The 17,549-nt window shown below is 61.8% G+C and overlaps 1 protein-coding gene across 1 annotated transcript; it reads left to right on the forward strand.

The window, feature by feature from the left end:
* The first annotated feature begins 390 nt into the window (after window positions 1–390).
* LRRC56 (leucine rich repeat containing 56) lies at window positions 391–17,279 on the forward strand. Its single transcript, XM_044259890.1, is given in 13 exon segments — window positions 391–452; window positions 893–985; window positions 988–1,079; window positions 4,307–4,394; window positions 5,241–5,301; window positions 13,011–13,107; window positions 13,180–13,380; window positions 14,162–14,345; window positions 14,721–14,897; window positions 14,977–15,041; window positions 15,249–15,391; window positions 15,605–15,705; window positions 16,828–17,279. Coding segments are annotated over 12 exon segments (1,617 nt in total). The 5' UTR covers window positions 391–452; window positions 893–903; the 3' UTR covers window positions 17,154–17,279.
* The last annotated feature ends 270 nt before the right edge of the window (window positions 17,280–17,549 follow it).

Genomic DNA, 17,549 nt, shown 5'->3' on the forward strand with positions numbered 1-17,549 from the left:
CAGGGGTCAGGCCAGGCATCTGCATCTTTAAGGGGCAATTCCAGGCAAGCCTCATGCAGGTGTCCAGGGACACACTGGACAACATCCCTTGGAGCCTGGGGCTGAGGGGGCTCCAGAGGGACAAGGTGCCAGGGAGGCCCATCCGTGAGAGACAGTACAGACTGACAGACCTGGGACCCCTTTTGGAGAGAGGATGGCATTAGTCACCACCTGACTGTTCCTCATCAGCCAGTCCACGTCCCCCATCAGGATGATCAAAGGACCTGAGGGCCAGTGCCCATAGGGACAGCCCTGACCACCTCTACACCTGGCCCTATGGCCTCAGCTCGGCCTGTCCCAAATGCCCTGGCCAGGAGGCTACCATGGCTCTCTCCTGCAGGTGTCACCGAAGACACATGCTACTGCCTTGTCTGGATGTTTGACCCCCGGTGGGAAAAGGCAGCTGCCTCCAGGTGAGGGGCTCAGTGGGCAGAGGGGTGTGGGGAACGCTTGAGAGCCTGACCCTGGGCCCCCAGGCCTGGAGATCATTGGTGGAGACACACAGCACAGGGCCTGAGCCAAGGGCTTGCTGCTGGCCCCAGCTGACAGGGCGAACATGACCTGGGGCCTCCCCTCAGATGCACAGCCTGGGCAGGACCTCAGATAGGGGAGTTCCTGCTGTGGACCCTGAAGGATGGGTAGAAACACAAGGAGGTGACCTGCCCAGACCCCAGTGGGTGAGAGCTAAGGCTGAGTGGGCAATGGTGAGGCCACCACGAGTCCCCTGGCAGGCTGAGACCGAGTGAGCGAGAGCCGCTTCAGAGCCAGGCAGCCCCAGAGCCTTGCTGCACGCGGTCCCAGCCAGGGGGAAGAGCAAAGGCTTAGTGGCTTTGCCCTCTGCCTGTCCACGCAGGTTGGATGTGAATGGCCCAGGCCTGGGACAGAGCCCACGGGCCTCAGCCAAGCGCGGCCACGGTCCCGGTGCAGGAGCTGAGCTGGCAAGGCCTGCAGACCCGCGCCCACAGAGCAAGGACCCAGGCCGCTCCAGGGACAGGCGTGCCGAGGGGCTGGATGATGAGTCCCTGTCGCCTGCCCGGCTGGTGAGTGCTGAGGGGTGGAGGGCTCAGGCCACAGGGGTCCGATGGGGCAGCCTGGGGCACGTCCAGCCTGCGCCCGATCCGCAGCCCACGGAGCCCTGCCTGACTGAGGGCCGCTTTCAGCCCCGCTTCGTCCCCAGAACGGCCTCACCCTCAGGGCCGGCCTCAGGGGCCTGGTGACACCGATGGCCCCCAGGCACTCAGGACGCCCGAGGGCGTGAGCTCGGCAGGAACTCCCAAGGGTTCTCCTGGTGCGCAGGAACCACTCCGTGAACCCCAGAAGCCCCCTGTTGGAGCAGCGCTGTTCTGCTGGGCGGCTGGGCGGCAGACAGCGCCAGGCGCACGGAAGGGGCAAACCTCCAGGGGTCAACGAAAACACAAGCAAAGAGAGGGTCCCCTGCCGTCCAGGGTGGGCTGGCGAAGCGGCGGCTGCTCCAGGGTCCCACTGACTGTGTCGGGGGCAGCTGGGGAAGGCTTTCTCCCAAACCTGGTGGAGGGGGTTGCTGCTGCCTCCCACTCCCATCCTATGGCCCACTGGGAGATGCAGAGCCTTCTTGACTCCAGGTTCCCACCCAGCAACCCTTCTGGGCAACTCCGCACCCCCTGTTGGCCATGCTGAGGCGGCAGGTCCCACTGGGTCCAGGCACGGTCCAGGGTCCAGGCACTGCCCAGACAGCCCTCAGGCCTACACCCACCCTTGCACAGGGTGAGAAGGTGAAGTGCCCGGGGAGGGGTCCCTTGGAGACTCAAAGGTGACATGCTTACCAGCATGCAGGAAGGAGCCTGGCTGCCTGAGGTTCCTGCCCGCCTTCCTGACCAGCTGACTCACAGAGAAGCATCCCACTGATCAGGGAAGGTGGGAGCGACACTCCCGCCCGGCCCCCTCCCCAGGCTCCAAGCCAGCTCCTCTGTGTGCGCGGCCCTCCAGCCATGCCCACAGGCCCCTACCTTCCCAGGGGTTTGATCCAACGTGGAGTCCATCAGCTGGGGGACAGAGACAGGCCCACCCCTGCACCGGCCAGCTCTGGGATCCCCTGTCCCTCCGCACATACGAGGCCTGGTTCAGACACCACAGGTGGGCTTGTTAGAGGGGCCGTCCTGGAGCCACAGGGGACACCCGGCTGCACGGACGACAGGCCGACCTGCGAAGGCACTCCGGGCACTGGCTGACTCATGCACAGAGCTGGGGTCTCATCTGCTGGACAGAGCAGCTGGCTGCGACAGAACTCCCTTCTCCGGACAGCAGGACAGGGAGGGTCCAGCCTGGCCGTGCCAGGCAGTGCCAGGAGCAAGGTGCGGGTAGGGGCAGGCCCCCCCACCGCACCCTAGCTGGACCCGGAGGGGGACCGAGCCTTGTCACCCACCTGGAATCACACGCTGGGAGCCAGGCCGGGAGCTGCACTTTCCTGGGGTTCACTGGACTCTCTGTTTCATTTCCTTTCCATTTTATGCTCGTTCGTGGAAGACAGTGCCCAACGGGGGGTGTCCCTGCAGAAGTGTCTTCCTCAGACGGATGGTGGGGGATGTCCCTGTCGCTCAGAAGGCTTTGTACGGCCCGGGAGCCCTACAGAATCGGGCTAGTTGGGGTGCAAACAGTATTGTGACTCTGTCCCCGCAGATCCGCTTGGACACCCCCATCATCCTTGGGGCAGCGCCTACCCACAGCACGTCGGGTGGGCCCTGCTGACACCGAGGCCCCCCACAGCTGCCCCTTGGGCGTCCTTCCCCAGCACCTGGGCCTGGCGCGTCTCCGTATCTGTCATCTGCGGACACACGACGCTGACCACAGACTGCCCAGGTTCTGGCTGCGATGAGGTGTCTGTCCTCAGGCTTGGGGTCTGCCCGGCAGGTTCCCACTGGGATCCAGGCTACAAGGGCCATGTGGGGCAGCCCTGTTTATGGTCGACACCTGGGGGGAAACAGCAGGGGAACCCAGGTGCACACTTGAGGGCTCCCTGGGCCAAGCCCAGCATGCATAAGGCCGCCTACTCTGGGTCCGTGTTATCACTGGGTGGAAACGGATGACCGTTCGAATTCAGGGGAGCAGGGACCAGTGTGAGCAACAGTCCACCTGCCCCCACACCCCCGAGCGTCCACACCGCCAGTCCCCATTCAGCACACATCAGGTGAGCCCAGTCGTGGGAGAAAATGTTTGCGTGGGGCCCATCTGGAGGGTTCCGGCAAGCGTGAAGCCCGGTGTGGCCCACGGCCAGCCGCACGGTGGGAACAGCAGGGTGACGCACCAGCCTCTCCCCCTTGAGGAGGGGTCTGGGGACCCACTGGACACATGTTTGGGCACCACGTGCTGGGAACACACTATACCATAGATTGCTGCCCCTACGGTGGCTTCTGTCCATCCTGGGGCCTCCTTCCTTCTCTGCCCAGCTCCTGCCTGGAGAACGTGGTCCCGAAAACCGGCATTTCGGACGGTCCCTGTGAGCCCCAGTCTGGGCCCTGGCTCGCTGGTCAGAGGTCAGAGGTCACCACACCTGCTTTTCAACATGGTAGAGTCCAGTGACGCCGGCTGCCAAGAGCCCGAGACGGGGTCTGGACACACCTCACTGCGACTCAGCCACTGAAAACGGGGTCACCAGCTCCCTGGAGGCCTCCCCTGGGAGCCCCAGAGCCTCTGCAGGGTAGCAGGCGCAGAGAACCCCAGCCTGCTCCCAAGACGGACCCCCACAGTCACCCGTCCTGCCGACCTCCTTGGCCTTTTCTTTGGCTGATTGGAATGGAGAGATGACTTTATCTTCCAGACCCGCGGTCCCACATCTCTGAGTGCCCTCCCTTCCCTCGGAGCCCTGTGTCTCCTGGAGCCTTACCTGACGAGTTCCTCACGCACGTTTCCTGCCATCCGGCCACCCCACAGGACACTTCTTTGCCGCACGACGCACACATCTGTCTTTTCAGCCCCAGCAGCGCTCCCATAGGCCTCCCAAACCGGTCCTAAACCCTCTGTTACATGGGGGCCCATTCCGTGGGTCTCGCGGGGACACTGGCCCTCAGGCCCAGCTCTGCAGATGCCCCCCGCCAAGCACGGGTACTGTCTCTTCTCATACCCCGCGCTCTCATCCCCCACCAGCCTGCGCCGTCCGCGGCTAAGGTCAGCAGAGACCAGGCAGGGAAATATGTGCCGCCTGTCCCAGCCCCATGGCCAAGGGCAGGGACGTCATGGGGAGGGAGGAACCCCTGTCCGGTCCACACGACTGACCCGTCATCGATTTCTGCAGCGGGCCCTGGCCCAGGTAGATGACCTTCGAGTGGTGAGCATGCTGGAAATGTGTGTCAACACTCGTGAGAACAGCCTGGGAGACTTCGGTGAGAGCCCCGCCCTGGCCACGCCACGCCCCTGGCCATGCCACGCCCCTGGCCACGCCACGCCCGCCCTGTCCATGCCACGCCCCTGGCCACGCCACGCCCGCCCTGGCCACGCCACGCCCCTGGCCACCCACGCCCGCCCTGGCCACGCCACGCCCCTGGCCACCCACGCCCGCCCTGTCCATGCCACGCCCCTGGCCACGCCACGCCCGCCCTGGCCATGCCACGCCCCTGGCCACGCCACGCCCTGGCGAGCTCCGCCTCCTCCCTGAGGGCCCATCGGCCCCAGTGTGACCAGCCAGGCTCTGGTCTTTGTACCCCTGCACCCCGCGGACCTGCCCTGTGCCCTACGAGACTGCCCTGCACCCCACAGACCCTTCCTACACCCTGCGGGTCCACCTACACCCCTCTTTAAGGGATTAGGACCATCCTGCAGGGTCAGTGCCCTGTTCCTCAAGGGAATGTAACTTGGAACCCTTTGCCAGGGCTTTGGGGTACACGGGGACACCAGGCAGGGGCTTCTTGTGCTCTGGCACCCAGTGCTGCGAGCTGACAGAGGCGATGGTCTGTGGTGCCCGGGGCTGGCCCTGTGGCTCAGGGGCAGGACCCAAGCTGTGGTGACCCCACCCATGCCAGTGAGGCTCCCCTGCTCCAAGCCGACTTTCGAGTCCCATGGCCTCTCGGCCTCCGGGTGGCCCGCTCCACTCAGGCACAGCTCCCGCACCCACCTGAGGCCGAGGCTGCACCAGGACAGCCCGGTGGGGCACGGATGCCTCCGGAGGGTGCTCAGAGGGGAGTTGCAGGAGTGCGGCCTGGTCACCCACCGCTCCCTCCCATGGCGCACAGGGGTGCACCTGCCCAACCTCGGCCAGCTGAAGCTGAACGGCAGCTGCCTGGGCTCCGTGCGGTGAGTGCCCCTCTGGCCGGGAGCGGAGGGTCCCCACAGAGGGGCTCCTAGGTGTCCTGCGGTGTCCGTCTCCCAGCCCTAATGCCCACACTTCCAGCCTGACTGCATTGGATACATGCAGCTTATGTCACCCGCCCCCAGCTGGGTGGAGGTCCATGCCGCCCAGGTGGTCAGTGTCAGACCGACCACCCAGGTCAACAGACTGTGGGGTGCCTGGGAGGTGCCCCCGACCTTCCGCAGAGGGTCCTCAGCCAGCAAGAGGTCTCTGGTGGGTGCCCCAGTGCCACCCACGCCTTCAGGGTTTGGGGGCATCCCTGTACCACTGGGGCGGGGAGCCTGGGGGGTCAGGCTGGTCCCTATCAGCCCTTGTGCCCAGCAAGACCAGCACGGCCTCACGTAAAACACAATAGCACTTTCTTTTTTTAAGATTCCATTTATTTATTTGACAGAGACACAGCAAGAGAGGGAACACAAGGGGGAGAAGGAGAAGGAGAAGCAGGCTTCCTGCTGAGGAGGGAGCCGGATGCGGGGCTCGACCCCAAGACCCCGGGATCCTGACCTGAGCCGAAGGCAGACACTTAACGACTGAGCCACCCAGATGCCCCAACAGCACTTTAATAATCAATTTAAAATACAAAATTCAAAACTAAGGACAGACTAATGTCCTTTGTTTACCTCATTGGCTGGAAAGAACAAAGCCCAGTTACCATCAGACAGTTTTAGGTGTTCAAGCAAAATGGGCTGCATGTAGACACTGCTGATTTGGGGTACCCGGGTGGCTCAGTCGGTGAGGCGTCTGACTTACGGTTTCAGCTCCGGTCCTGATCTCAGGATCATGGGATCAAATCCCCCATGGGGCTCCCTGCTCAGCGGGGAGCCTGCTTCTGCCTCTGCCTCTGCTGCTCCCCCCACTCAGGTGCTTACTCGCTCACTCTCTCCAACAACTACGTCAATAAAATCTTTTAAAAATCATCGAAAAGAATATAATAAAACACCTGAAGGCCTGGAAATGGAAGCAAAGAAAGCCAGAAGACCGCGTGGCCCCCAGAGCAGAGAAGCTGCGAGCGGGTGTCAGGGAGCCGCGGCCTGGCGCGTTCCCACCGAGGCCGTGGGAGCGTCTGGAAACCGGGCCTCGGAGACGCCCCACATGCGTGGTTAAGCAGTGTTCTGACAGCTTAATCGCATTTATCCTTCCTCGTGAAGCCGTACAGATTAGCTCAACGAGGAATAAGGTACATTGAGAGCAGGAGGTCATAAGGAGCAGCAGAAGGGATTGAAGATTTAAGAAGTATGACCCACCATTTGTGACAACACAGAAAATTCAATTCCAGGAAAAATGATTCGATCATAAATTACAAGAAAACCTGTTCTGTCCCTTGATGAGAACAGTGAGAAACATGATGAGTCGCGTGGTTCCTTCCGTTATCAAATGCTGAGGCTTGGCCACAGGACATTTGCTAATGTCCACGGGCTGAAGGTGGACAGAAGTCCGTAAACGGAAACTGATTGAGTCTGACAGTCCGGGAAGCTCCCGTCACGCCTTAGCTGGGGACAGCCGCGTTCAGGATGCTGGAGTCGCAGGCAGGAGGGAAGCCTGGCTGGCCCGGGGAGGAGGGCACAGCTCCGGACCTCAGGGTCCAGACTGCGAGCCCCATGGGGGGCGCAGCCATTACTTAAAAAAACAAAAATCAAATCTCGGGCAGGATATCAAGAACTAGAAAACAGTTTTCAACGTAGTGTCTGTATGTCCAGTGGAAGCTGAGAGAGAACTCGGCCCCGGCCAGCTCGGAGAACGCCGCCCGCTAACGAGCTGTTAACTGAGCCGCATGCGTGTCTCCCACCGAGGCCATCGGGCTCGCTCCGCAGTCCCTCAGGAGGGGCCCGTCCGCTCGCCGCTTCCTGGTCCCTGCGTGGCCTGGCCGGGCTTCACACGGCAAGGCGCCCCCCACCCCCGTGAACCCCCCGGGCCCACCTTCATCTGAGCCGAAACTTTCGTTTTGGTCTGTTGCATCGATTTTGCTTGGTGATCGGGGTCTTGCTGAAGAAGCTCCTTCCCACCCCAAAGTCAGGGGGCTGCGATCCGCTTTTCCTCTTACTCACTTTCATGGTCTCGCCTTTTCCTCTCGGGTCTTGGCTCCATCTCACCTGGGAGGTCACCTTCGGTCATGGCGTGAGGCTGGGACCCAGTTTTCCTTGCTGCCGTGAAGTGAGTCTGTCTTCCCGACATCATCGGCCCCACGATCCCCGCTCACCTGCGGGCTGGGGCGCCACTCTGCCCTTTAGGGGAACCAGGAGTGGATGTGACTGCCGGCTCTGTCTCATCTGTTGGTCTGTCCCTGCCCCGAGGCCCCGCTTGGCGCTGGTGGGGCTCTGTGTCCAGTGATCCGCGTCCGACGCGCTCATCTCCGTCTTCCTTCCCCCGGAACAGGTGCCACACTTGGAGTTTACGAACCGACCTTGTGTCTTGCACACGGGACTCTGTCTGGAGTTCCTTTTGGGAATTACAGAAGATTCACATGCTAACTTGGGTTATTTGCTAAGCCATCTTCATGCCCAAATATGCTATCACTCTCCATTCCTGCGTTCTTTTATATGCTTAAGAGCGTCTTTCAACTTGCCTGTGAAGCTTGTTATCAGTTAGATTTCCGTGGCGAGTCACAGAAACCTGGGTCCAGCCGTGCTCTGGGCCAAACCCAGTTCTCAGCGCTGAGAAGCCCGACCCCCGTGGAGTCCATGAGAAGCCCAGCGTTGGCTCTTGGGCTCGGTTCATTCAGCAGGTCTCCCCACAGCGTGCGAGCCCGTGTCCGACTCCTGCACGTCCCCTCCCAGGACCCGACGCATCCGCAGGCCCAGGCATCCCTTGCGCCAGCGGCCGGGGGGGGATTGTCAGATTTCTGCTGAGCAAACTGCCCACGAACTGGCGGGTTGGCGGCGGGAGTCATCCCTGCCCAGTCGGAGAGGCCGGAGGTCAGGATCGGGGTGGACAGCCGCGGCTCCTTCCGAGGCTGAGCGGGAACCCACCTCATTCCCCTGTCCGCCTGTGGGGCTTTGCTGGCTGTCCTCCACGTTCCCTTGACGCAGCCCAGTCTCTGCCGTCTCGTCCATGCAGCCTCCTCCCTGCACCTGGGGCTGCGTCCCTGGGCCTCCTGTTCATAAGGACCCAGATGGCACCAGCAGTACCATAAGGTACATAAGTACCAAAAGGTACATAACCATAAGGACCCACCCCAGTATGAGCTCTTTTTTTTCTTTAATTAACATATAATGTATTATTAGCCCCAGGGAGCGTGAGCTTCTCTTAACTGATTATATCTGCAACAACGGCAGCTCCAAATAGGGTCACATCCTGGGCTGCCGGGGCTTAGAGCTTCAACACACGCACATCGGTGGGGGTGGGGGAGACACAATTCATCCTGTGACAGGGATGCGACCTCCTGTGTCTACTCGTAAGAACAAGCAGGTTCCCGGCATCCTTCCTATGTTTCTTTGGGCAGAGCCGTGGCATGTACGCACCCTCGAGCACCAGCTGCTTGGAGGACCATGGAACGGGAACTGGCGTGGGCTCACCAGGACCCGCCCCCACGCCTTCCCCACGGCCACTTGGAATGGGACAGGACACCCGCACTCTATGAAGCAAGAGTTCCCTTAAACCAGAACCAAGTAATTCCCAGACATTTACAGTAGTTTTATAATCATGAATGAGGTCCTGTTCCTGCTGCATTTTCTGGTTGACTCTTACGAGCATACAGAAACATTATGTTGATTTGGAAAACTTTTTTTTTAAAGATTTTTCTTTTTTATTTATTTGACACAGAGAGAGAAATCACAAGTAGGCAGAGAGGCAGGCAGAGAGAGGGGGGAAGCAGGCTTCCTGCTGAGCAGAAAGCCCGATGCGGGCCTCGACCCCAGGACCCTGAGATCATGACCTGAGCCGAAGGCAGCGGCTTAACCCACTGAGCCACCCAGGCGCCCCCAGAACACTATTTTTTTTTTTAGATTTTATTTATTTATGACAGAGACACAGCGAGAGACGGAACACAAGCAGGAGCAGGAGAGGGAGAAGCAGGCTTCCTTCAGAGCAGGGAGCCCGATGCAAGGCTGGATCCCAGGACCCCGGGGATCATGACCTGAGCTGAAGGCAGACACATAACCCACTGAGTCCCCGAGGCACCCCCAGAACACAAGTTTTAAATCAGTGAAACACGCCTGAGTTTCCCAACGGGCTTTGTATCTGGCAATAGCGCGTCTTCATTTTCTCCTTAGTAAAACTGCCAAGCTCGTATTAATTCAAAAGTGTGTTAATTCCGTTGGAGTCTGTGTCTTGGTGAGGGTCTGATCAGCACGTCGAGGGCCGTCTTTCACTTCCAGCCCTCGTGCTTCGTCCTCGTGCCTTCTAGCAGGGTCTTCAGTATCCGCAAGACAGCCGCAGGCACCGTTGGTGTGCGTTTTACCTGAATGGGGGTGTGTGTGAGTGTCTGTGCCCCGTCAGCACGGTCAGACGCCGGTGAGTCGCCTCGGGCCACCGGGGCACGGGGCACACTCAGTGGCCGAGCCCAGCAAGCACCGACACACGGAACGACGATTCGCTGGGCATTTTCACGCCCGCATCCACAAGGGACACCCCTTTGCCCCCCGCCCCCGGCGCTGTGCGTCTCGGGTTCCGGGGTCAAGGCCCGACCCCTCTTCTCGTTCTTTCCGGCTGCTCTAACTTTGAAGCTTCTTGTGTGAGAAATCGTTGTGCAAGATCGAGAGCGTCTATTCCATGACGGCTCGTTAGAACCGACTCTCCAAGACAGTCGGGACCTGAGGACTCAGAGGGTTGCCGGCGAGGCCGGTGTCCAGTGTCCCTCTCTTCGGGCGCCGCTTTCTCTGGCTCCAAAACGGTGGGCACGCACTCCGCTTGCAGCGATCTCCTGTTTCTTCAATTACTGCTCTGCCGGCGACTCCTCCTCTCAGGTGCTGTCTGTTCATTCATCTTCCTCCCGGTCATCAGGCCGGCTGGAGGTCGTCCATTAATGTCCCGAAGAACGCACTCTGGGCTCCGACAGCTTCCCCACGTTCCGTCTGGCTGTCACGACTTTCATCCTGACCTTCATTATGTCTCCTCTTCCTGTTCTTTTTGCGGTTTGGTGGTGTTCTTTTTCTAGCCCTTGGAGCTAAAGGCCCAGCTTCATCGTTGTAACACTTTCACTGTTTTTTGGGTAAAAGTGTGGAAGGCTGTTTCTCTTTATGTACCGCCTCAGGCAGGGTTCACAGATTTTTGGATGCTTTGTTGTCAGTAGTTCTAATTATTTGGTAATTTTCCTATTTAATGTGAGATGAGGCAACATCTACTAGTTATTCCCCAATCTGTATCTTCCATAAAAAGGGGACTCCCCATTTTCAGCTGGGCACGGAGTCCCCAGACTCTCCAGCAGCACAGACAGAACGAAACAATAACAACGGCTCAAACACAAAGACAGACTTGACGGCAAAACTGTGGGAGGCCTTGTCGAGAGGCACGGGGGTGCCTGGGGGCTCAGTGGGTGAAGCCGCTGCCTTCAGCTCAGGTCCTGATGCCGGGGTCCTGGGATCGAGCCCCGCGTCGGGCTCTCTGCTCGGCGGGGAGCCTGCTTTCCCCTCTCTCTGCCTGCTTGTGATCTCTGTCTGTCCAATAAATAAATAACATCTTTAAAAAAGAAAGGGAGATCGCACAGGAGACGGGAATGACAACCGCGAGCCCAGCTCTCCATCCGTGCACAGAGTCTGGGAACACCCGTGGGACCGAGGGCCTGACCCGTGCATCCGCTGCACAAGGAAATGGAAACCACAGAACAGAACGAAAGCTCAAAGACTCGGGAAAACTCATTGGGCATAAAAGAAGACTTTCAACTGCGGGCTGGAAGACAGCATCGAAAGCACCCGGCCAGCACCAAGGCGCCCACGTGAGGATGGCGCTCGGAGGCAGCCGCGGAGACAGACCACCTCGTCCTTCAGAAGACGAGGAATGACGTCTTCCTGAGTCTGCGCCACAGAGACACTCAAAGCCAGACGACAGGACCGTGGAAAAGAGGCATGAACCGTGACCTGCATGCGCGGCCAGCGGCTCTGAGGGAGTGAGACCGAGGGCAATCACTGGGTCAAATGAACCCTCTTGAAGAAGTCCCTGGACACAAATCTCAGCCAGTTCAGAGGCAGCGGGAAAATGCACTTGGGGCAACAGGCTGTGGACACATGGGGCGTCTCGGTAACTGGGAGGCACAGACTAAGGGGTCCTGGAGGCTAGGGGACGCTGGTCAGGTGGGAAGTGGGCCAGACGTCCCTGAGTGCACACGCTTGTGCACTGGAAGAGGGGCCCCGCACATGTCATCATGTGTCACGTGGGCACTTGAGCCGGGACGGGGGGAGGGCGAGGGCCAAGTGCCCCGTGTGAGGGTGCAGGGTGCACCCCGGGGAACACGGGGAGACCTGCAGCCCGCCCCAGCGTGGGCACACTCTGCCCCCAGCGCCGCCCCCCACCCCCTCGTGCCCCTGCAGGGGCGCCGCCCACGCCAGGGCCCCCAGTGGCCCAGCTCTTCCCCGCAGGATTCCACACCGAGGCTCCCAACCTGAATGCCCGAGAAGCTATTAATAGTATAATCGGAATGCCAGGGGCTCTGCAGCACGAGAGGAAAAGGTCAAAACGAAGGGTCCCGGAGGAGACCAACAGGGCAGGGAGGGGCGTAGGACTTCCAGACTCCTTCAGCCAATACGGTGAGCCCCACAGAAGACGGGGCGTCTCGGTATGTTCAGAACAAGCGGAGCAGCGTGAGAAAGGGTCAGAAAACAATCAGACTCCTCAGACGCTAACTTCAGAACTAGACAATGTCCGGGCCAGGCTGGAGTGAGGAAATCGCCCAGAATGCGGAGGGAAAGGCCACAACCGGTAAAGGGGACAGAGAAGACAATGGTATGGGGGTCGTTCTCAGAGGACCAACACGTGAGTGGCAGAGCTCCATGCGTGAGAACAGGGAGCACGGACAGGGGAGACACAGAAGAAACGCCACCAAGACCATCCCAGAAGCCAATCAGAAGGACCTGAACACCGGACCGGCGCCCTTTCAGGGGACACTGAGGACAAGAGGACCCCACAGGCAGAGGTGGGGCCCAAAGAGCCCTGGCCTGCCCATCCACAGCGGAGAGGGAGGGTGGCAAGGACAAGTCCAGGGCTTGGGCAGGGGACTGGCCGTGGCAGGGGTGGAGGAGGTCCTGCGGGCAGGGCTGGCTGGTGGAGGGTCTGTATGTGGGGAAGCCATCCACAAGAAAGGCCAAACAGAGAGACGAAGGGAGAAGCCCCTGGGCTGACCCCACTGGGGAAGGGGCCGCCTTGCCCACCCCCACTGCAATGGGCAGCAGGTGGGGCCCAGCCAAGCTGTCCAATGCAGGTACCACCCCCCACACTCCCCCCGCCAGCCTCAGGCCCTCCAGGGGCAGAAGAAAGTGGATTCAGCCCATGCTTGAGACCAGGAAGTGGCAGCAAAGAGAGAATGCAGGGGGGCAGGGGCTCCACGGGCCCCTTCCATGGCCTGGAGGGTACCACACATGAGCTACGGTTCGCAGGCACCCCTGCACCTGGAGAGAGCCAGGGGTGGGTGGTGGATGGGCACGAGGCATGGCACAGGGCCTTCATGGACACGGACATGGCCCTCCAGCCCTAGACAGCACTGACCAGCCAACCCTACCCTCTACAGAGACCTGGGCACTTCCCTGGCCCACTTGCAGGTGCTGTGGCTGGCTCGCTGCGGCCTGACCGACCTGGACGGCATCGGCTCCTTCCTGGCCCTGAAGGTGGGTCTTTGGTGCCCTGGGCTGGGGAGAGGGTGCCCGGCCAAGTCCTGGCTAAGCCCCCTGATGCCCTAGGAACTCTACGTCTCCTACAACAACGTCTCAGACCTGAGCCCGCTGTGCCTACTGGAGCAGCTGGAGGTGCTGGACCTGGAGGGCAACAGTGTGGAGGACCTGGGGCAGGTGTGCTACTTGCGGCTGTGCCCGAGGCTGGCCACGCTCACCCTGGAGGGCAACCCGGTGTGCCTGCGGCCGGGGCCCAGCCCTTCTAACAAGGTGTGTGTCTGGGCCCCCAGCAGCACGTGCACCGGAGGGGGAGGCACTCTGGGGTTCCCCGCGGTCCCAGCGGCCTCTCTGCCCACCTGAGCACGGGCCACATCCAGGCTGGGCAACAGGGGCAACCCCAGGGCACGTCTGCAGGGCACAGCCCGCCTGCACCTGGAACTTGCCCACCATAATAATGCCCATCCTCTTGTATCGCTGGGGACCCTCTGGGCCCCAACCAGACCCCACAGAGCCCCCAGCCCGTAACACAGCCCTGTGGGGTCTGTTCAGACAGCACACGGACTCGCGCACATGCGCAGGCACGCCAGCGGGACCCTCTCCATCCCCTGCAGGCCTGGGCGTGCCCCTGGTGGGAATGCACTCACCCATGGGGGCTCACCACAACCTCCACAGCCGCACCCCCCAGCACTGCCCATGCACACCCGGCGCTCACGCTTCCTGCCCTGAGAGGTACGGCGCCGTGCGGGGGGCCATGTAAGGTGGCTGCCCAGCTGGGCCGCAGCTCTGAGCTCAGCACAGTCCCACAGGCCAGAGGACACCACCAGGCCCTGGTTGTGAGCCTGGAGAGTGAGCTTGCATGCGGGTGAGAGCCCAGGGTCCCTAGAGTCCCTGCTGGCTCAGAGTGACCCAGGCCAGCCCGGCAGGATGGGGCGGCATTGACAACCCTCAGCTCCCCTGCCTTGCCCACAGAGGGCCTGGAGAAAGCCCCATAGGCCAGAGCTGGCCTGAAGGGCCCCCCGGACCCAGGCCTGCCGCACTCTCCACCCTGCAGGTGCTCCGGGGCTACAACTACCGGACGGAGGTGCGGAAGCAAATTCCCCAGCTGCAGGTCCTGGACGAGGTGCCGGCTGCGCACACAGGCCGGTCGGCCTCCTGGAAGCCGGGCCAGGACTGGCTCATTGTGAAGGAGGCCATCAAGGAGGGCAGTGTCCTGGATGGCCTGCTCCCTGGGCTGGGTACGGCAGCCACTCACCAGCCCTCTGGCAAGGGCTGCCTCACCCAGCCTGGACCCCTTACTGGCTGAGCTCCAGAAGAGGTTGCCAGCCCCCACCATCCCCAGGGAGAGAGCTCTATACCCCCAGCACCCCCCTAGGCCTCGTAGAGATGGAGAGCCACATCTCATATCCCTTCTTGGCCTTAACCTTTTGTTCCCAAAGCCCTACACGCTTGCCCCCGGGCTATGAGCAGCACCTGGTGGGGCGCCGACCTCCAGACAAGAGATGCTGGGTGGCAGGGTCCCTGGTCTGTGGACAGTTCTGGCGGGGGGTGGGGCTCTTGGGCTGGCCAGCTGGTGTGGGTTTCCATGACCTCTGATTTTGACCCTCGGACAGATTGTCCCCACGGAGCCCCCATTCAGAGACTCAGCTCCAAGCTCTCCTTGCCTGAGACCCAGCCATGGGCCCCCAGGCCATGGCCGCTCTCCCTACTGGTCAGTGGGGGTCCCCTGCCTGAAAGCCTGCTTCCCAAGGACCCAGCTCCAGAGGGGGACACAAGCAACCTCACCCATGGTAAGGAACCCATCTCAGCACGAAGCTGACCCTATAGCCCTCAACCCCAGAGCAGACCTGGCCACACCCTCTTCCGCAGGGGCTAGTCGAGTCCTCTGTGGGAACCCCACCAAAGGCCTGTGGGAGCGTCGGCACCAGTGCCAGGTAGGCCTGCCGTCCGCAGCTGGGTCAGGGCTCCAGGACATCTCCAGGGGCCGGTATCCCAACCTGACAGTCCCCTGCCCCACAGCCACTGCCGGCCAGAGGCCCCAGCTCTCTCACAGCAGCCAGAAGAGCCCTTCTGTCTTCAGGGGGCTCCCCGCCCAGCCCCCCTGAAGGCTGTGACCTCAAGCCAGCCCCCTCTCGCGCCAGGCCTGGCTGGTTCCAGAGCAGCTACGCCCACCCAGACTGAAGGACCTGGCTGCCAGTGCCCCCAGCCCAGGGCCTGATCCTGCGGAGAGCAGTGAATCCCCGGCCTTGGCTAGTCTTCCGGCCTGCAGGGAGCTGCGCCTGCGGTGAGTAGCCCCCCACCGCAATCAAGACCCACCATCGCATGTCCTGTGCGGTGGGAGGTCGTGGCCGGGGATAGCCTTGGTACCAGGTGGGCGGGAGGAGCGGGCCACGGGAGCCTGAGGTTGGGGGATCAGCCCAGGGGCACACTCCTCTGGGACGGGCTCTAAGGGCAGGGCTGCAGGCCCCTCCCCCCACTCTAGCCCCCTCCCTGGTAGGTCCCTGGAGCCCCAGCGGGAAGGTGCCGTAGCCCCCCGTGGCCCACGGAAGGACCAGTCTAGGCCCAAGACTCCCTCCGGCACCCCGTGCCCGGTCCCAGGTATCGAGTGACCCCACACACTGCCCCACACCAGCATTCGTCAGCTTGGGCCCCTTCCCCAGCGGGACTCAGGACAGGCCTCTCCTGAGGGGGGGCACTGCTTACACTCAAGAGCTTCCAGCCCCAAGTCCTCCTCCCTGAGCCCACGGGGTCACAGGGGGTTGTGAGCGGGGAGTCTGGACCGGAAGAGGGCAGGGTGGCAATGAGTGGCCAGGACAGGCCCACTGGGCAGGGAGCAGAGCACAGGCCAATGCAGAGAGAGGCCACCCGATGGGCCGGGAGACTATGGTGGGGAGGGTGCTGCCCATACCCTGCTCCCGGGGCCTGTGCTGGGCTCAGAACACTGGCTCCAGACAGACAGTGGCTGAGTGGCACAAACACAGGAAGGACCGCAAGCCCAAGCCCGTGGAGGCTTCCCAAAAGAAGGGTCAGGATTGACTGGGAGAACTGAGAGGGCCCGCCTGGGGAGAGGTCTTGTAAGCAGGGGGCTTTGGCTGAATGGCCCTGCCTTGTGGTGGCGAATCAAAAGAGCCAAGATGGAACAGGGACACACGACAGACAAAGCCTCCGGCTTCCATGTGCCGGCAGGTGCCTGGGGGTTGGGGCCGGAGAGGGTGGGCCCCAAGACCCGCACTGTCAGTTATGGGGGGGGCCCTTGAGGGAGAACAGGCCGGGCAGCCGGATGACGGAGTGATGACAGATCGTGGGGACTCAGGGAGAAAAGGTACCAGAGCCTCCCACTCCAGACCAGGTCCAAGTAGGCACAGGGCGACCATGGCTATTTCATCCGGTTTGCCCAGCGTTGGGGGGGCAGGGGGAGGTGCCGGGGCTCACTCTATAGAGAGGCTTAGAACCTGGCCCGGGGACACCCTTGGGGCTGGGATCCAGTGACTCAAAACCAGAACCCAGGTTTTGTGGCCTCTGCATCCCCAGCAACTATCAGCCGTCACAGGGCTGCAGAGACCCAGGGGAGCAGAGGAATGGAAGAGAGGGATGCTGCCTTGTGGGGGGGGGGGGCGATGGCCTAGGGGGAGGAGCCACCTTGCCTGTGGTGACCCCCACCACACCTAGTGATCCCTATGGGGTCCCTTGTCTGACATGTTGTCTTTCCTTGTTCTCCAGAGCCTTCCAGGACCTTGGGCTATAACCTGACACCCTCTCCCCCCAAGATGCCCATGCCTTCTGATTCTAGCAGCAGCTCCTGGGGCTCCACCGGCCTGCAGTCCGGGAGGCGGAGGCTCAGAGCCCTGTGTAGCTTAGCGCCTGGCCTGGGGCAAGGACCGGCTACAGTGACAACTCTGAGAGCCCTGGAGGTGACCTCAGGCCCAAGCCCTCCAGCCCAAGGATGTCCAGCCCCAAAGCCAGCAACGGATCCAGCAGCCAGACCCCCTGGCCTCCCGTGCTTGCCGCACCTGAACCCTATCCCCCCAGCCCAATTCCACCCCTAGTGTAACGCCCCCATCCACTGCCAAGGGCCAAGGAGCCCCAGTGTGGTTGTGGGAGCCCCAGGTGCACTCTGGCTTCATGGAACACAGAGCATCTTGGGGGGTGTTGGGGGATGGGTAACGGGCTTGAGGAAGGAGAGACCCTTCTTGGTGGCGGGGAGTCGGGGGTTGGGATCTCCAGCTGCAGGCACAAGGAAGAGCCCAGGCTAAGAGAGCGCAGGTCCGCAGCACAGGCCCAGCTGCCAGCTCCTTCCAGGGAGGCCCACCAGCTCTCTGGAAGGCCCTCTCCAGATGCCAGGGTGCGGCCAGGCCTCCCATCCCCGGGGGGCGGGGGCTCATTTGCGCAGTTCCTCGCCCACGCAGGGATGGGGCAGCCAGCTCCCTTCCCTTGGGGCAGGG

Source organism: Neovison vison, chromosome 7, assembly GCF_020171115.1.
Source record: "Neovison vison isolate M4711 chromosome 7, ASM_NN_V1, whole genome shotgun sequence".
NCBI classification, from domain to species: Eukaryota; Metazoa; Chordata; class Mammalia; order Carnivora; family Mustelidae; genus Neogale; species Neogale vison.